This window comes from Balaenoptera physalus, assembly GCF_965194825.1.
Source record: "Balaenoptera physalus genome assembly, chromosome: 3".
Lineage (NCBI taxonomy): Eukaryota > Metazoa > Chordata > Mammalia > Artiodactyla > Balaenopteridae > Balaenoptera > Balaenoptera physalus.
Window position 1 is genome coordinate 6,601,835 of NC_138890.1, and position 12,765 is coordinate 6,614,599.

At 37.8% G+C, this 12,765-nt stretch overlaps 1 protein-coding gene across 1 annotated transcript; it reads right to left on the bottom strand.

Annotated features, from left to right (window-relative positions):
- On the bottom strand, positions 1–12,765 carry LOC309658357 (olfactory receptor 7E178-like). The gene is made up of 2 exons (XM_082456833.1): positions 8,076–12,765; positions 1–2,415 (listed from the first exon to the last, which is right to left on the bottom strand). Exons 1-2 carry the CDS (start codon positions 8,088–8,090, stop codon positions 1,447–1,449), a joined length of 984 nt encoding a protein of 327 aa, XP_082312959.1. The 5' UTR covers positions 8,091–12,765; the 3' UTR covers positions 1–1,446.

Consider the following 12,765-nt stretch of genomic DNA (forward strand, 5'->3'; position numbering starts at 1 on the left):
TTTGTTTTGTTTGTTTGTTTGTTTGTTTTTAACATCTTTATTGGAGTATAATTGCTTTACAATGGTGTGTTAGTTTCTGATTTATAACAAAGTGAATCAGTTATACATATACATATGTTCCCATATCTCTTCCCTCTTGCGTCTCCCTCCCTCCCACCCTCCCTATCCCACCCCTCTAGGTGGTCACAAAGCACCGAGCTGATCTCCCTGTGCTATGCGGCTGCTTCCCATTAGCTATCTATTTTACGTTTGGTAGTGTATATATGTCCATGCCACTCTCTCACTTTGTCACATCTTACCCTTCCACCTCCCCATATCCTCAAGTCCATTCTCTAGTAGGTCTGTGTCTTTATTCCCGTCTTGCCCCTAGGTTCTTCATGATCTTTTTTTTTTTCCCCGTAGATTCCATATATATGTGTTAGCATACGGTATTTGTTTTTCTCTTTCTGACTTACTTCACTCTGTATGACAGACTCTAGGTCCATCCACCTCACTACAAATAACTCAATTTCGTTTCTTTTTATGGCTGAGTAATATTCCATTGTATATATGTGCCACATCTTCTTTATCCATTCATCTGTTGGTGGACGCTTCGGTTGCTTCCATGTCGTGGCTATTGTAAATAGAGCTGCAATGAACATTTTGGTACATGACTCTTTTTGAATTATGGTTTTCTCAGGGTATATGCCCAGTAGTAGAGAAGCTATGTGAAGAAAATAATCAGAAATAATGGGGAAAACACATTGCCTGTTACTACAGTAGGCTCTTCATATCTTCCCCGTTTGACCTCTGATCTCTTTCAGATCTTGGGCATTTGTCCATAAGCAGTTAGGACACAAGGCATACTGGTCACCTTTGAGTGAAAGATCTGACTGGGACCAGTAGTTCTCAACCTTGGCCACACACTAGAACCACCTGAGTGGTTTTTTAAATCCTCATGCTCAGACCACACCCAAGTCCAGTTAAATAAGAATATCTGGTGGTGAGACCCAGTGGTCAGTATTTTTAAGCTTCCCAGATGATTTCGATAAAAGCCAAGGTTGAGAAGCAGTGACATGCATCCTCACACATAGCTGCATTCACAGATTGAAAAATAGAATTTACTATGGAGAATACATAAGAGCTGTGGAAAACTTGTAAATTTTCAATATATTAAAGGGAAATTAGTCATTTTTGAGGATGCTGGGGCTACCAAAGATAAACTATAGAATTTCCATAGATGTTACAAAATTAGTCAAGGAGTAATTATGACACCCAAAGGATCCTAGAATTCTCCCCCAGTCACATTAAACCATAAAGAGAAGCAATATCCAGGTGTTAAGCTAGGAGAGGCATGAAGGTCAAAAGAGCTACAAAAATGATGTGATGAGAGAGGTAGAATTTTCAGGTCTAGATGTTAATTTTGCTACATTTGCCAACCCACACTCCAAATGGATGACACAGGTACTAAGATTGGAATGTTTTGCTGAGGAACCTCCACATGGCCTTTTTGATGTCTCTGTTCCTCAGACTGTAGATGTAGGGGTTCAGCATGGGGGTGACTACAGTGTACACTACCGAGGCCACTGTATCCTTCCTGGGAGATTGTGAGATGGCTGAGCTGAGGTACACACCAAGGCTGGTTCCATAAAATACACAAACAACTGCCAGGTGAGAACCACAGGTGGAGAAGGCTTTATACATTCGACCTGATGAGGGGACTCTCAGAATGGAAAAAAGAATTTTATAGTAAGAGAAAAAGATCCCTGAGAAAAGGAGAAAAGCAAAGGTGGCACCAAAAAAATACAGGACTATGTTATTGGTGAAAGTGTCAGAACAGGCAAGCTTGAGGAGTTGAGAAGGGTCACAGAAGAAATTAGAAATCTCCACATTCTTAAAGCAGGCAACTTGTAACACAGTCAAATTGTGCACCTGGGAGTCCAAAAGGCTAACAAAAAATGACACCAAAACTAAGAAGCAACAGAGGCGTGGGTTCATGATGATCTGGTAGCGCAGTGGGTGACAGATGGCCACAAACCTGTCATAAGCCATTGCAGTCAGAAGCATACCATCCATACACACAAAAAGGATAAAAAAAGACATCTGTGCCAGGCAGGCTTCATAGGAGATGACTCTGCTATGAGTTTGGATGTTCACAATCATCTTGGGGACGGTGGTAGAGATGAAACTGATGTCAACCAAGGACAGGTTGGAGAGGAAGAAGTACATGGGGGTGTGAAGGTGGGGGTCAGAGGTAACAGCCAGGATGATGAGCAGATTCCCCAACACGGTGACGAGGTACAAGGACAGGAACAGGATAAAGAGCAAAGGCTGCAGTTCTGGATCATCTGAGAGGCCTGTGAGGAAGAATTCTGAGACACTTGTTACATTTCCAGTTCTGTGTAGCTTAGACACCTTTGGAAAAAGAAAAGACGGCTGGAAAAAAAAGGAAACAAGTCAATGGGCATGCGGCACTGTGTCCATATTTTGGATTCAAGCAATTCATTTCTAAGATCATACACCTCAGCACCTTCAGCAATATTTCTCAGTGTGACAAATTCTATCTGCTTCGAATTGTTTCCTCATTGGTTTCTGTGTTTTTCACCTCTGTCTATTCACTCTTTCTTTATAAAACGTCACTGAAAATTGAACGGGAACAAGAACATTAGAGGTAATACATTCATGATCTCAGTTAAATAAAACCTACTTTAGAAATAATACAGAATGCGAAATTCCCTTCCCTCTTTATGAAAAAATATAATTTGAATTTAAGAAATTAAGCCATAGATATATAAATCTTATTTTACTCAAATAAAATTCTAGATATTTCTTTTATTTAGAATATTTATAAATCTCTATGAAATGAGGGAGTGTGTCATCTGGATTCTAAATTAAAAATAAAGGTTCATAATCAGAAAACATTTTTATGTGATATTCAGAGTTTTATCATTGGTTTCTCTGTCTTCCCTCCTTCATGAAATAAGTAATTACTCAAATATCAAGGTTGTGTTTTAAAAGTTATTAAGTATATAATTCATATCTTTGACTTTGGTGAACTTCAAATATTGATCCGTGTGGTTTATTTAAGTACACATGATCAATCATACAGCATTGGTGACTTGGAATGTGATGTTAGTGTATAGAGCATTGTCAATGATTAAACGGTAATAAAATTTAAGAAACCCTCTTGAAATTTTTTATTTTATACAAGGTTATTTTTTTCAACCCCATACCATGTTGGTAAATGTCTGATGTGTGAAACCACTTTACTTTTTGTGAACTCTATTCTGTGCTGGGATAGTAGTAGTAGGATAATACTACTTCATTGTTTTCCTTTTTTTCAATTTATTGAAGTATGATTGACAAAATTGTATATATTTGGGTTGTGCAACATGAGGGTTTTTAAAAGATGTTCTAGATGATGATTTAATACACATAGATATTGGGAATGATTACCAAAATCAAGTTAATTAACATATCTGTCACCTCACATAGTTTCTACTTGTGTGTGTGTGTAGTTACAGTTAAGCAGATCTCTCAGCAGATTTCAAGACTACAATACAGAATTATTAACAGGTCATCAGGCTGTATATTAGATCCCCAGAACTTATTCATTTTATAACTGAAAGTTTGTACCCTTTGACCAACATCTCCCCACTTTCTCTACCACCTCCTCCTCACAACTACAGTTCTAATCTATGGTTTTCAGAATTTGATTTTCTTAGCTTGCAAACATAAGTGAGATCATACAGTATTTGACTATGTCTGGTGTATGTATTTCAATAAGCATAATATTCTCCAGGTCCATCCATGTTGTCACAAATGGCAGGATTTCCTTCTTTTTATGGTTGAATAATATCCCTTTGTTAATATTTACACGCCACAGTTTCTTTCAAGAAAATGAAGAGTACAAGAATTCCCTTAAACTCCACATCCTCATCAACATTTGTTATCTTTTTTTTTTTCAATAATAGCCATCCTAACAGATGTGAGGTGATATTTGATTTAGGTTTTGACTTGTGTTTCCTATACTAACTGATGTTGAGCACTTTTTCATATACCTGGTGGTCTTGTTCTCATCATAAACCCTATTTATGGTTGAGGAGTTCAGCACCAGGGAAGGTCCCACAGCCAGGTCAGAACCCAGCCTTCTGATGTAGATGCAGCAGATTTTCATGTCAATTCTTCCTGATACAGGGATCGCAATTCCTTGTCTTCTCCTACCTGAAGGTAACTCAGTTTAATTATTTTGGCATGTCACACTATGATTTAATCTAGAATTATTCAAAATAAGTACTGTAAACACAGTTGGGCAGTTTCCTTATCTATGAAATTGATAATAATTTAACCTACCTAGTAGGAGTATTGGAAGAATTTTTTTTAATTATTAATATTGCTTAGACCAATGGTTCTCATCTCCAGTTGATTGGTAATTTACGTGTGCTTATTTTAAAATTCACAGGTACCCTGGTCTCAGCCTAAGACCTATTTCAGGATCTCTACATGTGCGTTTCTTGGTCACCCTAATGTCAAGCTGGACTTGATAAATACCGCTTAGAATATTGCCCAACACTTATAAAAAGTTCCATTAATATTACCTATTATTAGTCTCATCAATAACCAAAACCTATTTTTAAATATAAACATTTAATAATATTTCCTTCAGATCTCAGCTTTTATAGAGGTTTGAACATTTACTCATAAAAAGGGACTTTCTTGGTATCTAGGTCAATCCCATTCCTCTATATAACTGTCCCCCAAAAGCAACCATTGTCATGAAGTTGATGGGTATATTTCCCTGTCAATGCTTCTGTAATGTCAATATTCATTTATGTATCTAAACTGCATTCTTAAAATCTTCCCTAAACAGAATACTACACATATTTCCTCTGAAATGTGCTTGTTTACCACAACTTTGTGGTTAAGTCTCTTCGTGAAGTACATACAGTTACTTCAAACATTTACCCAATGCACATTATTACGTAAGGGAAAACATCATTTACTTTATAAATTTATATTTATACATATAAATTAACAAATTTATATTTCACATATATTTAAAATGTAACAATATAATATAATGTATTTTCACTATCTATTAAATAAATATTTAATTTACATTACATATTTTATAGTATATTATTATTTATATCATTTTCTTCTTACAACAGTCCTATGAAAATTCTGTACCTCACTCATATGCTATCATACAAATGAGAATTTGTATATAATATGTGAGTGGTGGCTAGTTGTGCAATTTCTAAGAACTGATGCATGTTCAATTTTACTAATGTTGTCTGTATTTGTTTCAATGCAGATATCATTTTCTATCAACCACATCATCACTTATTAAGGTATCATTTGAAAATATTCCTGAGGTCTATCTTGTGACAATGTCATGATACCTGCACATGACATTTTCATCTTATATAGGAAATTGTTTCAACCTTAGATTTCAAAACTGGACTCCACAACACGACTATTTATAGAAAATCCTATAATCCATCATGTCAGTGCCATTCTGGCCCCTGTGAACTACTGGTGCATTCCTGTAATTCACAGATAGACTCACTGAACCAAAGAGGATGAATCAATTCTTCTACCTTCATTTCACTTTCTGGGCCAACAAACTAGGTTAGAAAAGAAATGCTATTTAGCTACAGTGGAGATGACTGAGAACTGGTGTAGGAATAAGCAAATCGAGGATTGAGTCCTGGATTTTTCACCCCATGTATGTGGAGTGTGTATAAATTTCTCCTCCTCTCTATGCTTCTGTACCTTCCTGGAAAAAAAAAGAGTCTAATACTCAGCACTACACCATGTGTGGCACTTAAGGGATGTTTGTAACTTATAAATATTGGGTCATTTTTATAAAGAATGTCAATCATTATTGGGCTAGTATGTTTATTAATCAAATATAATCCCCCAAATTTAATAATGTTTTATGGATTATATGGCAGAAAAGATCGAAGCCTTTCCTGGCTCAGGGCACTGGAGCATGGAATGATATGAAATCCTAAAATGTGTCTCAGCCCATGCATTAAGATGTGTCGTCCCCTCCTTTTCTGACTCTTTTTTCCCCATACTTATGAAAATTTCTGCAATGGCTTTTCAATGACTGAATCCTGCATATGCTATTAAATGGAAAGAAAATATGTCCCTTAGAAAGTCCATGACATAGACAGAAACAAGCACTATTTTATCTTGTCTCTATTCCTATGCGACATTCTGAAAAAGATGAAAACACCAGCATGAATGGTCCACTGTGTGGAAGCTATATTGCCCACACGGTTTATTCAACACTTAACTGTTTTCTCTTTTTTTAAATCCTTGGTGCCTCTTCTGTGCCAACAAGGTATAGGCTCTGGGGAGTCAGAAATAAATGAGCTTCAGTCATTTCTCTTCATCTATGAAGAATGTACTTGTATAAAATAAAATAAAATGTCCTGTCAGGGATGTAGGGAAACCATAACATCAGATCAACAGATATTTAAATCTAATGACATGAGCATTAGCTTTATCATTATTAGTAACAAAATATCAAAAATGTATTTTGCCCTTTCTTTATGCATCCATCACATAGCTATTGCATAGAGGGCGACCATTATTTGTTTAGTCCTGATTCAGTGGGTTTGAATCAATGAGGAATCAACTCAGTTGACAATACTAAGTCTCATGGATTCTAAGAAATTGTCCCATAACACACTAAGAATTAGTGGAGCATACATGATTAAAAATTAAGTTTTGTTTTTGTTTTTTAAAACATCTTTATTGGACTATAATTGCTTTACAATGGTGTGTTTAGTTTCTGCCAGAGTCCCCGAATCAGCTGCTCCAAAATTAAGTTTTTATTCTCTAAGTTCCATGCCCTAAATGTCATTGTTTTCAGACTTTCTGAAAGTTTTAAGCAGAGGTACAGCAGTCTAACCACAGATGCAACTCGGGTAGATTTTTTAAACTGTTTTCATTTTCCTGCATAGGAATGAACCCTAAGATTCTGATTTTATGTCTCCTTTCATGATTGAGTCAGACGATTATAAGTACAGAGGAGAAAGTGGACAGGTGATGTGAAATCCAGGAACAGGGTCAACAGAGAGATCTACCCTGAAATGTCAGCTGCCAATTATTTCTATGACTTCACCTGTGTTCGTAGACATCCTTCCTATAGTTGATGCAGCAAGTGCTACCTACTACCCTCCTCTGTGTCCTCCAGAAAACTCCAAATAGGAAGTGCAAAGTGAGCAGGGAATCTCTATGAGGACTGACAGGAAAGTAACATGACTGTTTGGGGTGGCAGGGGGAAAACTGCCCAGATGCCCTGTGTCTGGACTCAGTCTACCCAGAATGACTGGCTTCAACACTTTCTAACTCATGACCTGGTACCTGTTACATAAAATGCTGTGCTTCTTTCCTCTTATTATAATAATACTTATGTGTGCACTTATAATTTGGGAGAAATTATGCAGATGTAATCAAACAAGAAACATAAAAGACACACCTCAGAGCCTGACACTTAGGAAGCCTTCAATAACATAACATAACATAACATAACATAACATAACATAACATAACATAACATAACATAACATAACATAACATAGCATAACATAACATAACAACATAACATAACATAACGTAACATCATAACTGATGTTATGGTTCATGTCATCCTCCTCATCCTCATCGCCACTTTCATAACTATTTGAAGTGCTTAGGGGGAAGTTTACAGAGACCCATTTGCTGCTACAATGGGGGAGATGCCAGCCAGAGCCAGAACCAGTGAGGGTGGAAGCAGATCTCTGAATGAGAGTTCTCACACCCCAACCAGAACAAAGAACGTAAGCTTCAAAAGGCTTTATTCCAAAACTGTTTGTATTCGTGCCCTCTCATCTTTCTATACCAAATATCACATCTGTCCTCTTGAGGAGGAAATCCCAACCAGACCCAAGAACATAAATGTCATAGGGCTCTAATCTGAAATTTGTATACTGGTGCCCCCCCCATCTTTCTGTCCCAACTGCCGTGTTTGTCTTGTTGAGGAAAAAATCATGCTCCCAACACTCCCTTCATCCATCACTTTCTCCCTCAGCACTTACGGGGCTGGGCTGCATCTCTGCTGGAGCATGACCAAGGAGCACAGATTCACTGGCCCTCTCCTGCCTGCTGTGTGATGAAGTCTCAGGGTGTGCCCTCAGGACTGGCAGGAAGACAGACTCAGGCTGGGACCTTCTGATGCAGCTTCCTACAAAGGATGGAGACACAGGTGGGGAGTCACAATGTTAGAACTGGCCAATTAATGAGCTGAAGACACTGGCCAATTATTTACAATGATATGACCTTAGGGCTCAATGTCCAAAGCTCATAATTAGCCAGATGGTCCACATTGTCCCAATCTCTGGAGACTTGCTAATATTAATGGAACAGGAAAAGGATAAAAGTGAATGTCCTGGGAAGGATCTAGGTCCCTCTTCTCCTCAAGAGGAAATTCACCTGTACTCTTGCTTCTTACTTCTAACTTGCAGGATTCTAACATAAAACTCAGACTTTTTTTTTCTCAATTTAACCACTCAATGTGTGGTTTTGATATCTACAAATCCATTGTATCAATCATGAAATCTATGCAGCACTAGGTCTATACCAAGGATGTGATACTTTCCATTTTCACAGGTAATATTTGTCTCTAAGGATAACTTCTTATTTTCATTTCCTTACCCTTGCTCAGCTGGCATTAGATATGGTAGAGATTACTGGGTTGGACTTTTTTCTTTCCTTTTTTTTTGTGTGTGTGCTAATTTGAATGAATCTTCATTTCTAAGTTTCTTCTCTAAATGAATTACATTGGCATATTAGAAAACTATTGACTTTTACTAATTATTTAATACCTGATACTTTAATTAAATATTTCAGTGGGCCTCCCAGAAGGTTGCAGTCAAGATCAGCCAGGGCTGCAGGCGTCTCAAAACTGGATCAGCAGATGTCCACTTTCAAGCACACTCACGAGGCTGTTGGTAGGATTCACCTGTTCACAGAATATTGTCCAGAGAATTCTTTCAGTTCCTTGACACATGGCCTCCTGGTTGGGCAGTTGGTTTTTATCAATATGAGCCATCAAGAATGCAAGAGAGAGGCAGCAAGAAGAAAGCCAGATATTTTTTACTCTATTCTCAGCAGGGACTTCCCAACCTTTCTTCCACATTCTCATTGTTGGAAGTGGGTCTCTATGTGCATCTCACCCTCAATGGCAGTAAGATACACAAAGCAATGAAAACCAGGAGTTGGGATCAGTGAGAGTATCTCAGATACTGCCCACCACACAGGGCTCATCCTCTATAAAGACTATGTGCTCCAAGCAATTCAAGACTCAGGCCCTGTTCATCTACTTTTCAGCATATCCCCAAATTAGTCACACCACCATGATCTCAACAAAAATTCCCTGGACACAAACTAGCATATGGGTAGAACTTTCTCTCCATTGGGTACTGCATTTGGTACGACAGACCCCACACTACTGCTTCAGGTCATGCAGTCTCAAGTATACCCCCTTGTTTCTGATGCACTAGGAGAGCCCCTCCAACACCAGGCCAATCTACAGCTATTCCATGGTCAAACGTAGCAAATGTTCCCAGTGAACATGATTTCTTCTAAGTAGAGATGAATCAACTCACTCCAGAATATATATTTTCGTTAGATTTCATTGTGGTCTTAGATCTTGAAGACTTTAATAAATAAAATGTGGTTGGGCTCACCTGTTTTTTTCTACAGTATAAAGTGGGATGTAGGTGGAAATTGGAGTGATGTAACCTTCTAAATCCTGTCCATGCAGCCTTCCTGACTCAGAGACCTCTTTCTGAGGAAGGCAGAGATTGGTTTGTCATTGATATGAAGAAAACTTTATACCAAAATCAAATTGGATATGGAGAGAAGGATGTTATTTACCTTGTGGTGATAAGTGACAGGGGGTATTTTTAGGGTAGAGCACATGGTGGATAGGTACAGGTGAATATGAGAGGGAGAGACTATGTGTTGACATATTTAAAATAATTCGTCCACGGCAAAAATGTATTACTAAACTGCAGTTATTTCATAGAGAGTGAAATGAATAAGTTACTAGAGTCAACGACAAAGTTGAATTTATAGGAATTGGGATATTAAAACAAAAGGTACTTAGGTTGCTTCCATGTCCTGGCTATTGTAAATAGAGCTGCAATGAACATTTTGGTACATGACTCTTTTTGAATTATGGTTTTCTCAGGGTATATGCCCAGTAGTGGTATTGCTGGGTCATATGGTAGTTCTATTTTTAGTTTTTTAAGGAACCTCCATACTGTTCTCCATAGTGGCTGTATCAATTTACATACCCACTAACAGCGCAAGAGGGTTCCCTTTTCTCCACACCCTCTCCAGCATTTATTGTTTGTAGATTTTTTGATGATGGCCATTCTGATCAGTGTGAGATGATATCGCATTGTAGTTTTGATTTGCATTTCTCTAATGTTGAGCATTCTTTCATGTGTTTGTTGGCAATCTGTATATCTTCTTTGGAGAAATGTCTATTTAGGTCTTCTGCCCATTTTTGGATTGGGTTGTTTGTTTTTTTGATATTGAGCTGCATGAGCTGCTTGTAAATTTTGGAGATTAATATTTTGTAAGTTGCTTCATTTGCAAGTATTTTCTCCCATTCTGAGGGTTGTCTTTTCATCTTGTTTATGGTTTCCTTTGCTGTGCAAAAGTTTTAAGTTTCATTAGATCCCATTTGTTTATTTTTGTTTTTATTTCCATTACTCTAGAAGGTGGGTCAAAAAGGATCTTGCTGCAATTTATGTCAAATAGTGTTCTGCCTATGTTTTCCTCTAAGAGTTTGATAGTGTCTGGCCTTACATTTACGTCTTTAATCCATTTTGAGTTTATTTTTGTGTATGGTGTTAGGGAGTGTTCTAATTTCATTCTTTTACATGCAGCTGCCCAGTTTTCCCAGCACCACTTATTGAAGAGGCTGCCTTTTCTCCACTGTATATTCTGGCCTCCTTTTTCATAGATTAGGTGACCATAGGTGTGTGGGTTTATCTCTGGACTTTCTATCTGTTCCATTACCTATATTTCTGTTTTTGTGCCAGTACCATACTGTCTTGATTACAGTAGCTTTGTAGTATAGTCTGAAGTCAGGGAGCCTGATTCCTCCAGCTCCGTTTTTCTGTCTCAAATTGCTTTGGCAATTCGGGGTCTTTTGTGTTTCCATACAAATTGTGAAATTTTTTGGTTCTAATTCAGTGAAAAATACCATTGATAATTTGATAGGGATTGCATTGAATCTTTAGATTGCTTTGGGTAGTATAGTCACTTTCACAATATTGATTCTTCCAATCCAAGAACATGGTATATCTCTCCATCTGTTTGTGTCCTCTTTTATTTCTTTCATCAGTATCTTATTGTTTTCTGCGTACAAGTCTTTTGCCTCCTTAGTTAGGCTTATTCCTAGGTATTTTATTCTTTTTCTAGTGATGGTAAATGGGATTGTTTCCTTAATTTCTCTTTCTGATCTTTTGTTGTTAGTGTATAGGTCTGCAAGAGATTTCTGTGTATTAACTTTGTATCCTGCAACTTTACCAAATTCATTGATTAGCTCTGGTAGTTTTCTGGTAGAATCTTTAGGATCTTCTATGTATAGAATCATGTCATCTGCAAACAGTGACGGTTTTACTTCTTCTATTCCAAGTTGGATTCCTTCTATTTCTTTTTATTCTCTGATTTCCATGGCTAGAACTTCCAAAACTATGGTGAATAATAGTGGTGAGAGTGTGCACCCTTGTCTTGTTCCTGATCTTAGAGGAAATGCTTTCAATTTTTCACCATTGAGAATGATGTTTTCTGTGGGTTTGTCATATATAGCCTTTATTATGTTGAGGTAGTTCCCTCTATGCCCACTTTCTGGAGAGTTTTTAACCATAAATCGGTAATGAATTTTGTCAAAAGCTTTTTCTGCATCTATTGAGATAATCATATGGTTTTTATTCTTCAGTTTGTTAATATGGTGTATCACATTGATTGATTTGCCTATATTGAAGAATCCTTGCATCCCTGGGATAAATCCCACTTGATGATGGTGTATGATCCTTTTAATGTGCTGTTGGATTCTGTTTACTAGTATTTTGTTGAGGATTTTTGCATCTATGTTAATCACTGATATTGGCCTGTAGTTCTCTTTTTGGTGATATCTCTGTCTGATTTTGGTGTCAGGGTGATGGTGGCCTCGTAGAAAGGCTTGGGAGTTTTCCTTCCTCTGCAAATTTTTGGAAGAGTTTGAGAAGGATAGGTGTTAGCTCTTCTCTAAATGTTTGATAGAATTCACCTCTGAAGCCACCTGGTCCTGGATTTTTGTTTGTTGGAAGATTTTTAATCACAGTTTCAATTTCATTACTTGTGACTGGTCTGTTCATATTTTCTGTTTCTTCCTGGTTCAGTCTTGGGAGACTGTGTCTTATTAAGAATTTGTTCAGGGCTTCCCTGGTGACGCAGTGGTTGAGAGTCTGCCTGCTAATGCAGGGGACGCGGGTTCGAGCCCTGGTCTGGGAAGATCCCACATGCCGCGGAGCGACTAGGCCCGTGAGCCACAACTACTGAGCCTGTGCGTCTGGAGCCTGTGCTCCGCAACAAGAGAGGCCACGATAGTGAGAGGCCCGCGCACCGCAATGAAGAGTGGCCCCCGCTTGCCACAACTAGAGAAAGCCCTCGCACAGAAACGAAGACCCAACGCAGCCAAAAATAAATAAATAAATAAATAATTTAAAA